General features: G+C 39.7%; 1 protein-coding gene across 3 annotated transcripts in view; it reads left to right on the forward strand.

The window, feature by feature from the left end:
- LARS2 (leucyl-tRNA synthetase 2, mitochondrial) overlaps nucleotides 1-14,214 on the forward strand; it is a 114,417-nt gene extending 100,203 nt beyond the window's left edge. For all 3 annotated transcript variants that reach the window (XM_038392130.2, XM_038392131.2, XM_043508881.1), the window contains 2 exons: nucleotides 3,854-3,981; nucleotides 12,609-14,214. In XM_038392130.2, coding sequence (XP_038248058.1) covers nucleotides 3,854-3,981; nucleotides 12,609-12,788 — 308 coding nt within the window. In that variant the 3' untranslated portion in view covers nucleotides 12,789-14,214. The remainder of the gene's footprint in view (nucleotides 1-3,853; nucleotides 3,982-12,608) is intronic.
- Nucleotides 14,215-14,560: the final 346 nt, after the last annotated feature.

Here is a 14,560-nt window from a genome sequence, read left to right on the forward strand (position 1 = left end):
CTTCTCCCCCATCCCACACTACATGTCTCATTGCCGTCTTTGCCCTTATGTATACTAGAAACATTTGTACTCATATTCCAGCACCAGTGCAGCTGTAGCACTGCTGGAAAACAGGTGCCATTTTTTCTAGCGTAGTTGCATCCATTGTTTCATTCTACCATGCCTGTGTCTATGCCTTCTTTCATGTGTAAGCTTGGGTCCACCATGCTAATGTGATCTGTGAGCTGCCTTGCTTCCCCCTCCCTTTTTAGTCCTTCCTCAAAACAAATTTTCCATGTGGGCAATAATTTTTATTTTTCTATACCAAAATCAGTATTTTATGGGAAGTAATATTCTTATTAAATTCTCATGACTCTTACACTATTAATCAAAGCATTCACATGATCTTGCTGCTTTAAACCATGTCCTCCCCTCCCCATAAACCACTCTTTCACACTCACCAGTGTTTGTTTCTGCCTTTTACAATGTTGTGTTTTAACTTGAACCCTGTTCCTGTAGTTAGAGCTGCAGGGCTGGACCCTTGTGCCTCCATGGCTCTGTATGAGGTAAGAGTGCATACCACCCAGGCAGATCCAGAGGCAGGATCAGGGCCTTGGGCATCCCTTAGGCAGGGATGTTGCCTTTTATCAGCCTATAAAGATCTATGCATATTTATGGCCCTATATAAATAATTACTAAATAGAAGGACATTTGGGATTTAGGAACTTCTCCTGCAGTAGACTGTACAGCCAACAGAACAAGACAGGCTGTGAAAATATAAGCAAAATACATGTTTCTTTGTAATGTGTATTTCATCAGTTAATTTCTCCACCTATGAGAACCCAACATAAGCAAGACCAAAGATAAGTGTTAAAATTAATAATTTCAAAAGATAAGTCTGGTAAAAATGCCAAATGATTGGTTCAAATCATATTTTTAATATAGTACAGCAGAATGAGTTATTTCAAAAGGAGGCTGGATAGCCGTCTGTCTTGGGTGGTTTAGACACAACAAATCCTGCATCATGGCAGGGGGTTTCACTAGATGACCCTTGTGGTCCCTCCTAACCCTATGATTTTGCATTTCTATTTTTGATGGCTAGTTTTTAAAAATGTACAAGCAATTCCTGATTGTGACGATGAAAGCTCCATTCTTATTTGTTTTGCTCTGAAATTATATAACAAATTATGATTCTTGCATTTTCTGTGTTCTGGAGCTTACAGAATGTGAATTAAGACAGGAAACCAACCAGGCAAGGTAAGTGAAACCTTCATTTTGGTTTCCTGTCTAACTGCATTTTCTGAAACCAGCCCTGTTGATTTTTTTCACATTTTTTAAAATATAGACGAGCTAAATCTTTCTAACTGATGACATATCTTGTAGTGAAAGGATCTATTAAAAAAGTGACACTTTTTTTGCGGTGTTAATATTCTGTATCTCCTGAAGAATCTTTTCCTTTTTGCTTATTTTATGAGGACTGACAGCCTCCACAGGGTTCATGGGTGACCCAGTTTCTGCCTCTTTAGGTTTTGTCTCAGATCTTTAGAAGGTGTTTTTGCAATAGTATGAAGAAGCCATTTTAAACAGGAAAATAAGGATTGGCCTGGCCTGGCCTGTATGCATGTTTTTCTGCAAAGCATGTGATCATTTGGAAAGAAGTGAGCTCATCTCTACATGCAAAAGCCAAAAAAAGATGAATCTGTAGCAGCTATTTTCTTTAAAGTCAATGAGAAAATGAATCATCACCATGAAGATTTCTACTGTTTGATTTCTTTAGTTTTGCTTTCTTGGTTTCAATACTCCTGTTACAGAAAAATCTTATTCTTAAAAATTCTTATTTTGCCCCCAATTAAGTATTTTGTCAGATATTTACTTAACAAGATTGGAGCCCCCATTGTCACACTTAAGAAATGCTTGCATGTTCTTGCTTGCAATCAGAATTAACTCCCACCAATCCACGTACCTTCTGAGTAATTAAGGAAATAGGTAGAGTATTTGTATCACTTAGAGAAATGGCTTGTCTGCAACATTTTTCTGACAGACTTTAATTTTGGAAGAGTTAAACTCCCACTCTCCCTTCATTTGCTCTTATTCAGTACATTTGCCTTACCTAATCACTATGATAAATGTATTTGTTATGCATGGAATACCGTGGATTCTGTCTTTGTCTCTGTGAAGTTTTTATTTTAATTGCTTCATAAAGCTGATTCTGAACAAATCTCACGGGGCAATGCATCTTAAGACTATTGTTTTTCCTTACTCTATTGTTTGAGTCACTGAAGACACATACATGTCTTTGACCTCTTTTTCACATTGAGTTTGTAACTGTATGTGGACAAGATATGCGCATTTTCAACTACACATCTGATCAGTTGCTATGGATTTGCAGTTCTGACTGGAATTTTAGTTTAAGAAAACATTTAGAATTGTGTTATCTCATTGAAATACATGATGTATTTTTAATCTGAAAATTCCTTGATTTTATAAGAAACATAAATAATTACAATGGCAACTGGAAGCATCAATTTCATGTTCAAATATTTTTGTAGATGTTTAAGTTCACTGAAATCAGTGTTTTTATTTCATCCTGCAACAGGAGTAAACTAAATCATTGTATTTCCATATTAAAGTGTTCATTCCATGAAAGAGTGATGTCAGTACTGTTTCCTTCTGTCTACTGATGACTTACACTGAAGAGCTGGAATTGGTTGTCTTGTATTTTGTCAGAGAGTGAAGCCTATCTGATAAAAAGGGAAGCATTTGTAGAAAGTTAACCTGTAGCTGTAGACAAAATAAAAATGTAACACATTTCAGAGAGTGTGAAAGAGTGCAATAATGTTTATACTTAAATTCTGTAGAGCCTTTTATTTGAGAGTCTCAAAACACTTTACAGAAATCTTTACATAGCCTTGCAAATAATGGTATACAACATTTTACAGATTGGGAAACAGAGCCACAGTGAGGATTAGTGATTTAAATGTGAAGAATATCGTTTTGAATATGGTGTGAGATTGAGATTAAGCAATGATTTAAACAAGAACTAGTTGCAGTTGTGAAGAGTGCAGAGAATTGACTGGCTATAAATAGGGCTCTACCAAATTCATGGTCCATTATGGTAATTTCACAGCCACAGGATTTGAAAATTTGTAGATTTCACATTTTCAGATGTTCAAATCTGAAATTTCACATTGTGGGGGACCCAAAAGGAGATAGTGCGGGGTCACAAACCCGTTGTGGGAGGGTCACGGGATTGCCACCCTCACTTTTGTGCTGCCTGCAGAGCTGGACTCTGAAAGCAGCAACCACAGAGCTTCCTGAAGGTGCAGGAGGTTCCCAGAGGTGGAGGTGGGTCTAATCTTCCCCCGAGAGTGGCTGTGTAAGGGATGGCCAGAGCGAGGAGCCCCCTGGCCCAGGCACTCATAGCAGCACGGATTTCACGTGGAAGGACTTATTTCATGGTCCGTGATTCGTTTTTCATGGCTGTGAAATTGGTAGGGCCCTAGCTATAAGATTAAAGTTTGTTGTATGTAACAATGTAGCATCAATTTAAATTAAAACAGAGTAAGTTTTGGCCATCTATAACTGTGCCTTATGACAAAGTAGCAAAGGTTTTGGAGCTCTAATCATAATCTGAAAAGCATTCACATTTGAATCCCTGTACATTATATAAGAAAATCCCCTTCAAAGCTCTGAATGCCGAGTATCTTTCTGTTTATAATATGCTGTATGCTAAACTAAACCATATTATTTCCTCCCAGTGGATTTGCTTTAGACAAGATTTAAATTAAGCAGTCTTTTGACATATTTATGAAACTCAAAAGATTTAATGTTTGAGTTAAAATATGATCAGCAATTTATCAATTTTATGTTGTAGGTTTGGCACATGTGCAGAATAAACTTTGTGCGTATCATAAGTGGGATGATGATGTGCTACATCAATCCTGGCCCAAAGTGGACCCAGAATACCTCCAGCAACCAGATATCATAGAGATGTCTGTTCTGGTAAGAGTTTACAAGCTGAGTTTTAGTAGTGGTCAATGAATGCATTATTAGCTGCTAGTTTTGTTCTTGAGGACTACAGTTGAGGTTTTACATTGCTGATTGACTCAATGCTAGGTTAGAAAGAATGAAAGCTAAAGTTAGAATTGTGCTGGTTAATTTGGAAGACTGCTCAGATGAATAAATGAAGTGGTCTTGCAAGAGAAACCAAGAATAAAATAAGTATGAAGATACCTGTATGATTGTGGATACTACTACTCTAAGAGGTTTGGCTTAGGCACAGTTGAGGACAGGGCTCAGAGCAAAGCAAAGCTGAGTGAATCTCAAGCAAAAACTATGAACATATCAGCTAAGGGGCCTCTACATATTTTTAATCTCTTAATCCATTGATGATGATGTATCTATACAAAAAGTGTATATTTATAGGCAAAACTGGCTGCTCTGCCCATCGTTAAGGTTACCTAACATTTACCATTGTAAGACCCTGTTTTGAGTTGCTTGTAACTTAGCCAAACTTTGTCTAGGCTAAAATTTTCCATGTTTGGTCTCTACCTCAGGCTGACGTTCTTTGCAGATCTCAGCAAAACATGATTAACTGTTTCCAGGAATGAGGAAATAAAGTAGTTCTGCCAATGTTAAATTTTTTTCTAGTTGTGCTTTGCAGACTTATAGCAACTTCATGTTTTGCAGCAAGAACTTGGAATTTGGCAAGGAAGTAGTCCTAGGGTCAGAGAGATAGATGCCTTTTGCTGTCCCCAGGAAAATGCATCCAGAGTTGTCCAAGTTTCAAGCCTCTGGAAATTCCCATTTGCACATGATCAATATAGCTTGCTACTAAAATCTCTGGAACCTCCTGACTGCACTCAGCATGCTCCCAGACCCAACAAAGCTTTAACTCCAGATTGTGGGACAGCAGCAGCAACTGTCTCTTCAGCCTTTAGGGGAACAGTTGCAGAGCTTGGACCCTGGAGGAGGGGGATGCCATGAGTCCCAGGCTTAGCTCTTCTGGTGCCTGTGTAACTATAATTTAGAGCCATTTGTCCACATGCATTACAATAACTGTTAATGATATAATCACAGTCTCTTTGATCTAAAGGACCCCGCCTCACTCAGTGCAGGAAAGAGAGCATCCTTTTACATGATATACATACACACACACACATATGTTCTAGATGTAAAGATTTCTCTTGTGTTTCTGTCCATCATGTGCACTGAAGGAGACAGGATCTTTAAAATAAATAGTATGTGATCAGGTAATTAAAGATTTTATTTGGGTGTGTGTATGTAAAATAGAAAAAACATTATGATAGTGACATTAAGGTTCTACAACTGTTTTCACAAAAAAATCAGGAAATGCACAGGTGAAAATTCTAACAAGGTCACATGGCACATTGTTCATATTTTATGATATACATTTTGCAAAATTAACAATAATTTGTTCCACTACACATTTAACCTGAACAACAGAATGAGAAAGTACTAGATACATTTACAGTGTAGCTGAGTTAATGTTACTGTTGGAATCTTTAACTTCTGTAAAACGCCTGTCTGTTGTTAACTGTACAGCCTTACGCTGGTATTAATTTTGGGGATGGATTAAAAATCCTTGTTTATTTTCAAAAAAGGAGGAGGAGGAAAATTGCCAGAGCAGTGGTAGCATGTGAGTGGTCATAAATATGCTTAAGTCCTCACCTCATTTGGGTGAACAGGGTGCAGGATGCATGAGTTTCCCAGTTTTTGCCATTATAGTTTAGCTGTGGATAGTTTTATTATTATTTTGCATTGTGACAAGTGTATCTTCACATTGAAAAAGACAATGAAGACTTTGGTTGTAGTCTTCCTCATGCAAATTGTTCTGTTAACAGACTGAGGCCAAAATCTCTTATCCTTGCCTGAGTCCCTGGTTGATCCAGATGGGCAGAATGTGATATATGGTGCCTTTGATTCTGCTAAAATCCTTAGCAAATTCTTAGAAGAATCTTTCAGTTGCTTATGGTTTCTCATTTTGTTCTCCAAGCAAAGGAAAGTCCCTAATGCCAAGTGGGCAAAAACTTCAGACTACAGTTCTTGCTATAGTCCTATATTTAAATAAAAAAGTAATTAAAATTGTTTACAATGGCAAAAGTATGGCTTTTTCATTAATCCGTAACTCAAAAACAATCAAAAGGATTTTGCTGAAAATTACAAAAAATATAAACAAATACACGCCTCACCTTCAAGATCAGTGCAAAGTACTGGATTTAGGATATAAAAATCGAATGCAAAACTATAAAATGGGGAATAACTGACTAGGTGATGGTACTGCTGAAAAGGATCTGGGGGTGATAGTGGATCACAAATTGAATATGAGTCAACAATGATGATGCAGTTGTGAAAAAGGCTAGATGTATTCTAGATGTATTAAGAGGAGTGATATACAGCAGGTAACTGTTCTGCTGTACTTGGCACTGGTGAGACCCTCAGCTGGAGTACTGCGTCCAATTCTGGGCACCATACTTTAAGAAAGATGAGGATAAATTGGAGAGAGTCCAAAGCAGAGCAACAAAGATGCTAAACGGTTTAGAAAATCTGACCTAAGAGGAAAAGTTTAAAAAAAAAAACTGGCCATGTTTGGTTTAGAAAAGAAGCCTAAGCAGGAGGGACCTGGGTGACAATTACAACTTTTGTTTACCTTTCCCATTCTGTTGTTTATGCTATCCAGCAAAATGCCAGGCTGTTCTTTGTTTTCGAGCACATTGCATGGTGAGTCTTTTTGTCAATGGTCAGCATTATTGAACCCTCTATATTCCATTTAAAAATGAATGGTGGTGTAAAAAATTCCCAGAGTGGGCCCAGTAAAATGTGCACTCAGCCTAACCTGAATTCATGTTTTTTAGAGAGACGGAATAGTCTGTGTGCTGAAGCAGCACATGTTGATTTAATATCTCTTATGTTAAAGCCTTCTCTGAGCTAAGGGAAGTAGATGAATTTGAAAACAGAGAGCAGTTCCTTTTAAGAGCCAGGCAAAAAGAAATAGTTGCTAAATTTTAGATTACCTATAGGAGAAAGGCTGAGACACACTGTATAGTATGTGTGCATTTCTGCTGTCCCAGGCATTATTGTAGTGCTGCACTTTGCCCACCATTACATTACATCATACCATTTGGCATTGTAAAAAATATCTGGAACTACCCACTGTGGTGTGTGTCAGCTCAATGAATAGAAAGGAAAAGCAGAACGATTTATTTCTTTAGAAGCTTAGGATCTGATACTGCAAACACACACAAGTAGAGTTCCTCACATATCAATGCCTGCAGAATTGTTCAGAATTCTACTCCTGCATAGGAAGTTTTTTAAAGGAATTTTTTTAAAGCTCGTTTATGACTTTTTTTGCTGCTTTATTACACTGCTTTATTGCAGGCGCTAATGAGGGATTGGAGTCAGATGGGTGTTTTTAAAAAAAAAAAAAAAAAGTATGGAAGTCTGACTTAAAGGTCTTCTCCCTCTAATTGCTCAGTTCAATCTTTTACAGAGTCATTGTTTCACTAGGCTTCAATCCCTGAAGACTCTTCCAAAGTAAATGACATCCAGAATTTCTAATGTAAAAAAGTAGCCGAAAGGAAATTGACAGCTTCCTCCTTTATACATCATAAAGAAGCAAAAAAAGGACACAAGCACAGTTTTTGTCCCCTCTTGAAGGTCACATTGAAGTAGATTTTTCAGTAACACAGGATGGTCATGGTTCACAAACAGAATATTTGCACCCTGGCTTTCTGGTCCTAACACATCTACCTGGAGCAGATATGGGCTATATTATCCCATTGATGGCTAAAGGAAGGGGACTAATCATAGTAGTTGACAAGGGTACAGCTGACAATCCAATGTAACTTCTTTTAAATTTTTTTTAAAATGTGACTAGAGTGCTTGTTAAAGGTGGTGGATGTTCTGAAGATTGCATTTTAATAACAGAGTTAATACACAAGCCTTCCACATCAGGTGGTGAAGAAAACCATTTTGTAAATATTTGGTGAATTACAATATCACAAAACCACAGTGCAGTTTGGCATAATTTGCACACTCTGTCCTGGCTACAAATAGCAAGGATATGGCAGGTCAGGACTGAGAGTGTTGGCAGCTGCAGTGCAAGTTTACACATGCTTCTCTGTCCTGACTGGAGGGACTACTTGTGGGAGTGAAAAGATAATCCATTTGTCATATTCATTCAGTCCTGTGGCTTCTCTGCCAAGACTGGCACCAAGTATGCGGGTTGTGATTGTTTTTGCACTGTGGTCATCTGCCCACTAGAAATGACACTGAGACTTATTCACTCATTTCACATAGGACAGTGAACAGCATCAGATGTTACCATCTCTTCAGCCACTGCTTTCCTGGGATAGATTTGAACTGTTGACCTAGTTGTAAAAGGCTTTATATCTTATTAGCAATCTCATGACCCATCCAGTCTCCCTGTGTTTTTTTCAGCACTCTACTAATGTTGATATTATACTTTTTTCTTTGGAATGTTTAATCAATGGAGCACCTTCTGCAGCCCCCTGTCAAAAAGAAATAGACTGATCAACAGCTTTTGCATATTTTTTCATAAAAGCTACAATAAAGTGTTGTAGAGTATGGCTGAAATCTAATGGTGTGCTTCATATAAGGAGTTAGAGTAAGGTCTAATGTATAGACGGAGTTGTGTTGTGTTTTTTTTTAACTTTGTTTTTATTTAGAAAGTTTCAACAGATTTACAAATCTTAGCCATGTAAATAAGAGACAATACAATAATCATTACAACAGTGAGCTTTTGTTTAGAGTGCATTATACAATAATATAATCATTGGATCTCTCTATTTAAAAGGATGTTACCATGTTACAGAATGAGCATCTTTACACTACCCATGGCATGTCGTTTCTAGTAATTTTGTTAATGGAGGTGAATTATCTGATTATGCTTTTAACAAAGTAGGCATGTGTAGACAGTTTTTGTGACCCGTAAAATCTGAAATAGACATATGAATGTGTGTTACTCTTCAGGTGCTGGTCCTTATGTGTATCTCACAGGTGGGTAAGCATGTGCACCATGCACCTGAGTTTGGAAATTCTTCAAAGCAGTGTTCATTGGCTCGGTCGCACATGTGAAGTAGTTCTCCTCATGCTCCTGACCAAAGGTATAAGAGGCAGTGTGGGTCAATGCCTCTCCAGTTCCTTCTTACCGCTACATGGCCCGAGTCAGAATCATGTCCTCCTTCAGGAGGTTGTATAACCTGCAAAAAAAGAAAATATTTGTAAATAGTTAAATATTTTAGCTTAGCAGTTATTAGTAGTTAAAGTTATAGTTAGCCTAGGATATATCTTTTCCCCAGCTGGGCAACCCCTCCCCAGCTCTGGGACTGTGTCCAGAGTCTCAGGATTCAAGAATTGTTTCTCCTGCCCTCGCTCCATCTCTGTCAGTGATGAAATCAACAGTGCCTATACTGTCTAGGTGAGGCACATGGGCAGTGAGTGGAGCCCCCCTTCAGAGTGGCTAGCCCCAGCTCTGCCCCCTCCGTCCATGCCCCCCACCATGGCCGGAGCCCCCAACCTCCCTCCTCCCCCCGCCTGGAGGAGCCCCAAGCTCCCCCTTGGCCAGAGGAATCCCAGGCCAGCTGGAGGCCTGAGCACCCCTCCCCACCCCCTCGGCCGAAGATGTTTACACAGTGGGGTACTCCGCTATGGGACCTCTTTGCGTCCCATGTGCACTGAAAGCTCCTGCTATATTGTTTCAGAGGAGTTATGGGGAGTGGCTCCCCAGGTGAGGCTCTCATCCTGTCTTGGACGAAGAGCCTCAGCTGAGCCTTTCCTCCCATTTTCCTGCTTTCACAAATCATGGGGAAGATATGTCGAGACAGAGCCAACATCATTCTTCTTACATCCTACTGGCCCAGACAGATCTGCTTTCACAGAACTTCTAACAATGTCTGTCCACCCACCAAACAGGATCCGCCCATTCCCAGATCTCCTCACCCAGGATGGGGGGTGGAAATCAAGCATCCCAATCCAGATTCACTCCACCTCACAGCCCGGTGTTTGGATGGGCATTGGAAATAGAATACTCATGCTCATTCCCCGTTCAGAAGTTCCTTAACCAAAGCAGAAAGAACTCTACTAGAACCTACTATGGCCAAATGGAGATGCTTTTCAACCCAGGCACAACTCCACCAACACTCTACAGACACCTTAAGCATTCCGATTGTCCTAGACTATATCCTGTCCCTGAAGACTTCAGGTCTCACTCACTGCGACTACACCTACCAGCAATAAGTGCCTTCTCCTCCAGGGGAAGGATGCTCCATCTTTACTCACCCTGCTACAGTTTGACTTATGAAAGGTCTGATCTTTTGCACCAGGCCTTAAACTTACACCTCAATTGGACCTTAACCTTGTCCTCTTGACACTCTCAGATCCATCCTGTGGCAGCATGCCATGATCCAACTATCCATGAAGGTGGCATTCATAGTGGCTCTCACTTTGGCCAGGAGGGTCAGCGAGTTCAGAGCCATCATGGCAGATCCTCCTTATACAGTGTTTCACAAAGAAATGTTTTTTCTCCAATTATATACCCCATATTTCTTCCAAAGATTGTTTGAGTTCCATATCAATCAAATGATACACGTAACTGTATTTTTTCCAAAACCCCATGCTTCCTCTGAAGACCAGAGACTTCACTCCCTGGATGTTCAGCATGCCCTGGTTTTCTACCTGCAAAGAACCAGCCCCTTTAGGAAATCACTGAGACTGTTTATCACCATAGCAGAGAGATTGTGTGGGCAAGCCATATCTTCCCAGAGGGTTTCTAAGTAGGTTTCGGGATACATCTTAAAGCATTACAAGATGGCAAAACTTCTTCCTCCTGGGGTGGCACAGCTCACGCCGCACGAGCTGCCTCCACAGCATCCTTGTCTGATGTCCTGCTGCAGGACCTCTGCAGAATTGCTACCTGGAGTTTTGTCCACATGTTCACAACACACTACGCTGAAGTTCATGTTTCAGTTGTGGATGCTGCTGTATGATCAGCTGTATTGCAAGCATCTTTGATACCGGCTTCCTCACACCCACCTTCAATCTGAACACTGCTTGCAAATCACCCACATGTGGAATACACATAGGGACCAGTACTCAAGGAAGAAGTGGAAGTTACTTACTGTAACTTTGAGATTCTTTGAGATGTGTGGTCCCTATCTGTATTCAACTACCTGCCCTCCATCCCCTAGATGCTGTTAGATTTGCAGTGAGAAGAGGAACTGGAGAGGTCTTGACCCATACTGCCTCTTGTATCCTCAGTCAGGAGCACAACTATACATGTGTGGGCCAAGGGACACTACTTTGAAGAATTTCTCGACTCAGGCATGTGGTGCACGTGCGTATCCATGTGTGGAATACTAATAGAGACCACACATTTTGAAGAACCTCCAGTTACAGTAAGTATCCCCCACTTCAGTCATTAAGAATTGCGCAAATTATTTCCTTTTACAAAACCTCTCCCCCTCCTTCTGGTTTGCAGTAGCTGTCCTGTATACTAATATCCTTGATAAAATGCAGTGGCCAGAAAGAGTTTCACTCAAGCTTCTGTTCAAACTCCATGGAAAATGTTCCTTTTTGATCCAAAGGGCAAAGATCTGCATCACCTACAATGGCCTTCCACATTCCTATTGGGAAGTAATTTGGTTAAATTGAATAAAAATATCTAATAACCTTATTTGATATAATTTAGGATTGAGGTTGATTTTGTTAATTATATTAAGATGTTACATTCAAATCTGACAGCTTTTGTGGTCATGAATCTCTTGGTTTTAAATTGGGAGGAGGAGTTCAGGAGGGATGTCCACTCTCCTTCCTTTTATCTATTTTATTGGCTGAAATGATCTGCAGTGTTGAAAGGGTGAAAGGCATCCCCAGAGGTGTCTTTTATAATTTTAAATAAATCTCTAGGTATTTTTATAGGTTATTCTGCAGTAGTGTGTGATTTTTCCCTGCTGCTAGGGAGCCAGTACGAAAGTTGTTTTGTAAAGCAACCAAACAAATGAAAGCATTACCTTCTTAGGGGATGTATTCCTAGCAGTTGCTGTTAGCTTTATGGATAATCATCTTGTTAATAAACGGATGTCATTTTTTAAAAATAGTTTTTGAATAATTTCTTTCAGAGGCATCTCCTCTGTCACAAGTTTTATTTTAAAATAATGTTGTGGTTTAATCTCTGTGGTTTATCATTCAAGTACTTAAAAAGACAAAGCAAAAGTCTAAAGCAGACTATCAAAAATTTCCATCTGCCAAACAGTTAGATTTGCTGTCTCCTTGTTCAGCTTATGCAATTCTCAAATATTTAATATATCAGAGTTGTATATTCTGCTGACACTAGAAGCCTTCAAAAAGGAGAACTTCAGACTGCCATTCTTTCAAGTTTCCTTGAGCATAAACTGTGAATCAGAGTCGCTCTCTTTCTATATGGTACCTAGGGGTTATTTGTTTTTTCTTTCTAGTCAATAAAGAAAGAGAAGGTTTGATATCTTTGTTTCCTACAAGTGTAACTGGGTGGATTGGAGTGTAGATATGAAGTCCTTTGGATCAATTTAGTAATTTCAGTTCTTTCTTGCTGTCATGTCTCTGTTTTCCAGATCAATAACAAAGCTTGTGGCAAAGTTAGTATGCCTCGCCAAGTAGCCCGGAATGCTGAGGAAGTCCATGAACTAATTCTTCAAAGTGAGCTGGGAATCGAACACCTCCAGGGACGTCCTATCAAAAAGGCCTTTCTGTCTCCAAGAACTGCCCTCATCAACTTCCTAGTGCAAGAATAATGGGAATATGTGTTGTCTAAGGCTGCTAGCCTGTGAGTGGCTGATGGAATGTCAAAATGAAGCCCATTAAAAATACCAGTTATGCTTATTTAAATCTATTTCACAATGGAGAAAAAGGAAACATCTTTATTGGCTAAAACTGTATTGCTGCTCATCCTTGTCAAGTCAATCTTCATTTAAACATAGAGAAAAGCCAAGGTATTGGGGTTTCCTATTTGATCAATGAAGGAAGCTACTTCACCATATTGTCAGGCTGAGCTAGGATGCTACAGGAGGCAAAAGAAAATGATATTTGGGAGAAATATCTGAAACTACAGTTAAGAGGGCATTAGAGATGGGCCCAACCTACAATGTCTGCATCTGTATTCAAGTGTCCTAAAGTTCATGGGTATCTGGATCAATCTCTAGAATGTATCTTACGAGGAAATTGACTTTGTTTCTATCAGTGTTTTTGGTAAATGTGATTAAAGAGCCAAACTACTGTAGCGAATACTTGCTCCACAACACATTCAAAAAATCATAATATGTCACCAGTCACCTCTGCTTCCTAGATAGAGATCACATTTGGATTCGCTAATATGAAATCAGTTAGCACTGGATTGTGGCTAGGGTAGTGTAAGCCAGTGGTTCTCAACCAGGGGTCCGGAGTCCCCTGGGGGGCCTCAAACAGGTTTCAGGGGGTCTGCCAAGCAGGGCCAGTGTTACTCACTGGGCCCAGGGCAGAAAGCAGAAGTCCCACCGCATGGGGCTGAAGCTCGGGGCCCTGAGCCCTGCCACCGGGGGCTGAAGCCAAAGCCTGAGCAACTTAGCTTGGGGGGGGGCCCTGTGGCTTGGGGCCCCAGGCAATTGCACTGCTTGCTACCCTCTAATGCTGGCCCTTGCTTTTATAAGCAGAAAACCAGTGGCATGTTTATAGCATGTTTTGGGGGGCCTCAAAAATAAAAAGGTTGAGAACCCCTGGTGAAGGTCATCAGGATGGATGTTTCCTTATTCAGCTCTGACAGTGCACTTCAGACATGTTTGACAGACAAATTAAGAATATAAAAAAATACTTTTCATACATTCTGGTTTAATCTGTGTCCTTTTTCCTTGCTATATTGTTTCCATCACCTTACATTTATCTTATTCATATTTTACAAACTAGAGAAAGTTTCTTCTGAATAGAATAGAATTTGTTTTCTACAGATAGCACATCTCCGAGCACATCAGATGCATTGTACAAAATAATTACTTAGATACTAGTAATGCAGGGCTGGTGAAGGCAAACATAGCATCCTTTCTTAGTTCAACGTGAGCTCTCACATGAGAACCCAAATGGCAACTCTTATTTTTCTGTGGATTTCATTATGTGCAAATAAACAATTGTGTTCCTAAGGGAATCTGAAGTCAATGAGATTGCTTAATAAAATACAGAGTAATTCTCATGCACCAGTGCAGCCATTTTTTTGGTACGTCAATGTTATATGCACAAGGAAATGTTTATACTGTTTAACAAAAGGAAGAGAGGGAATTTGAATCCTCAAGTCGGCATTGCAGTCATTTGGAATGGTTTTCTTAAAAAAGAAAATTACGGGGTTTACTGTACGATGACCTTTGTTCTTTACAGGCAATGAATCAAGTAGCCTTTTAAACCAGCCACGCAGGGAGCATCTTTGCAGCTAGGAAGCCAGCCAAAAAAATCAGCTAGCCATCTAAAAAGGTCTGTTAACCCTGGAGCCAACTCATCAACCAGACAGTCTGTCTCCTAAATTGAAAAGAAACCAGAAAAATCA

The sequence above is a fragment of the Dermochelys coriacea genome, chromosome 2 (genome assembly GCF_009764565.3).
Source record: "Dermochelys coriacea isolate rDerCor1 chromosome 2, rDerCor1.pri.v4, whole genome shotgun sequence".
Lineage (NCBI taxonomy): Eukaryota > Metazoa > Chordata > Testudines > Dermochelyidae > Dermochelys > Dermochelys coriacea.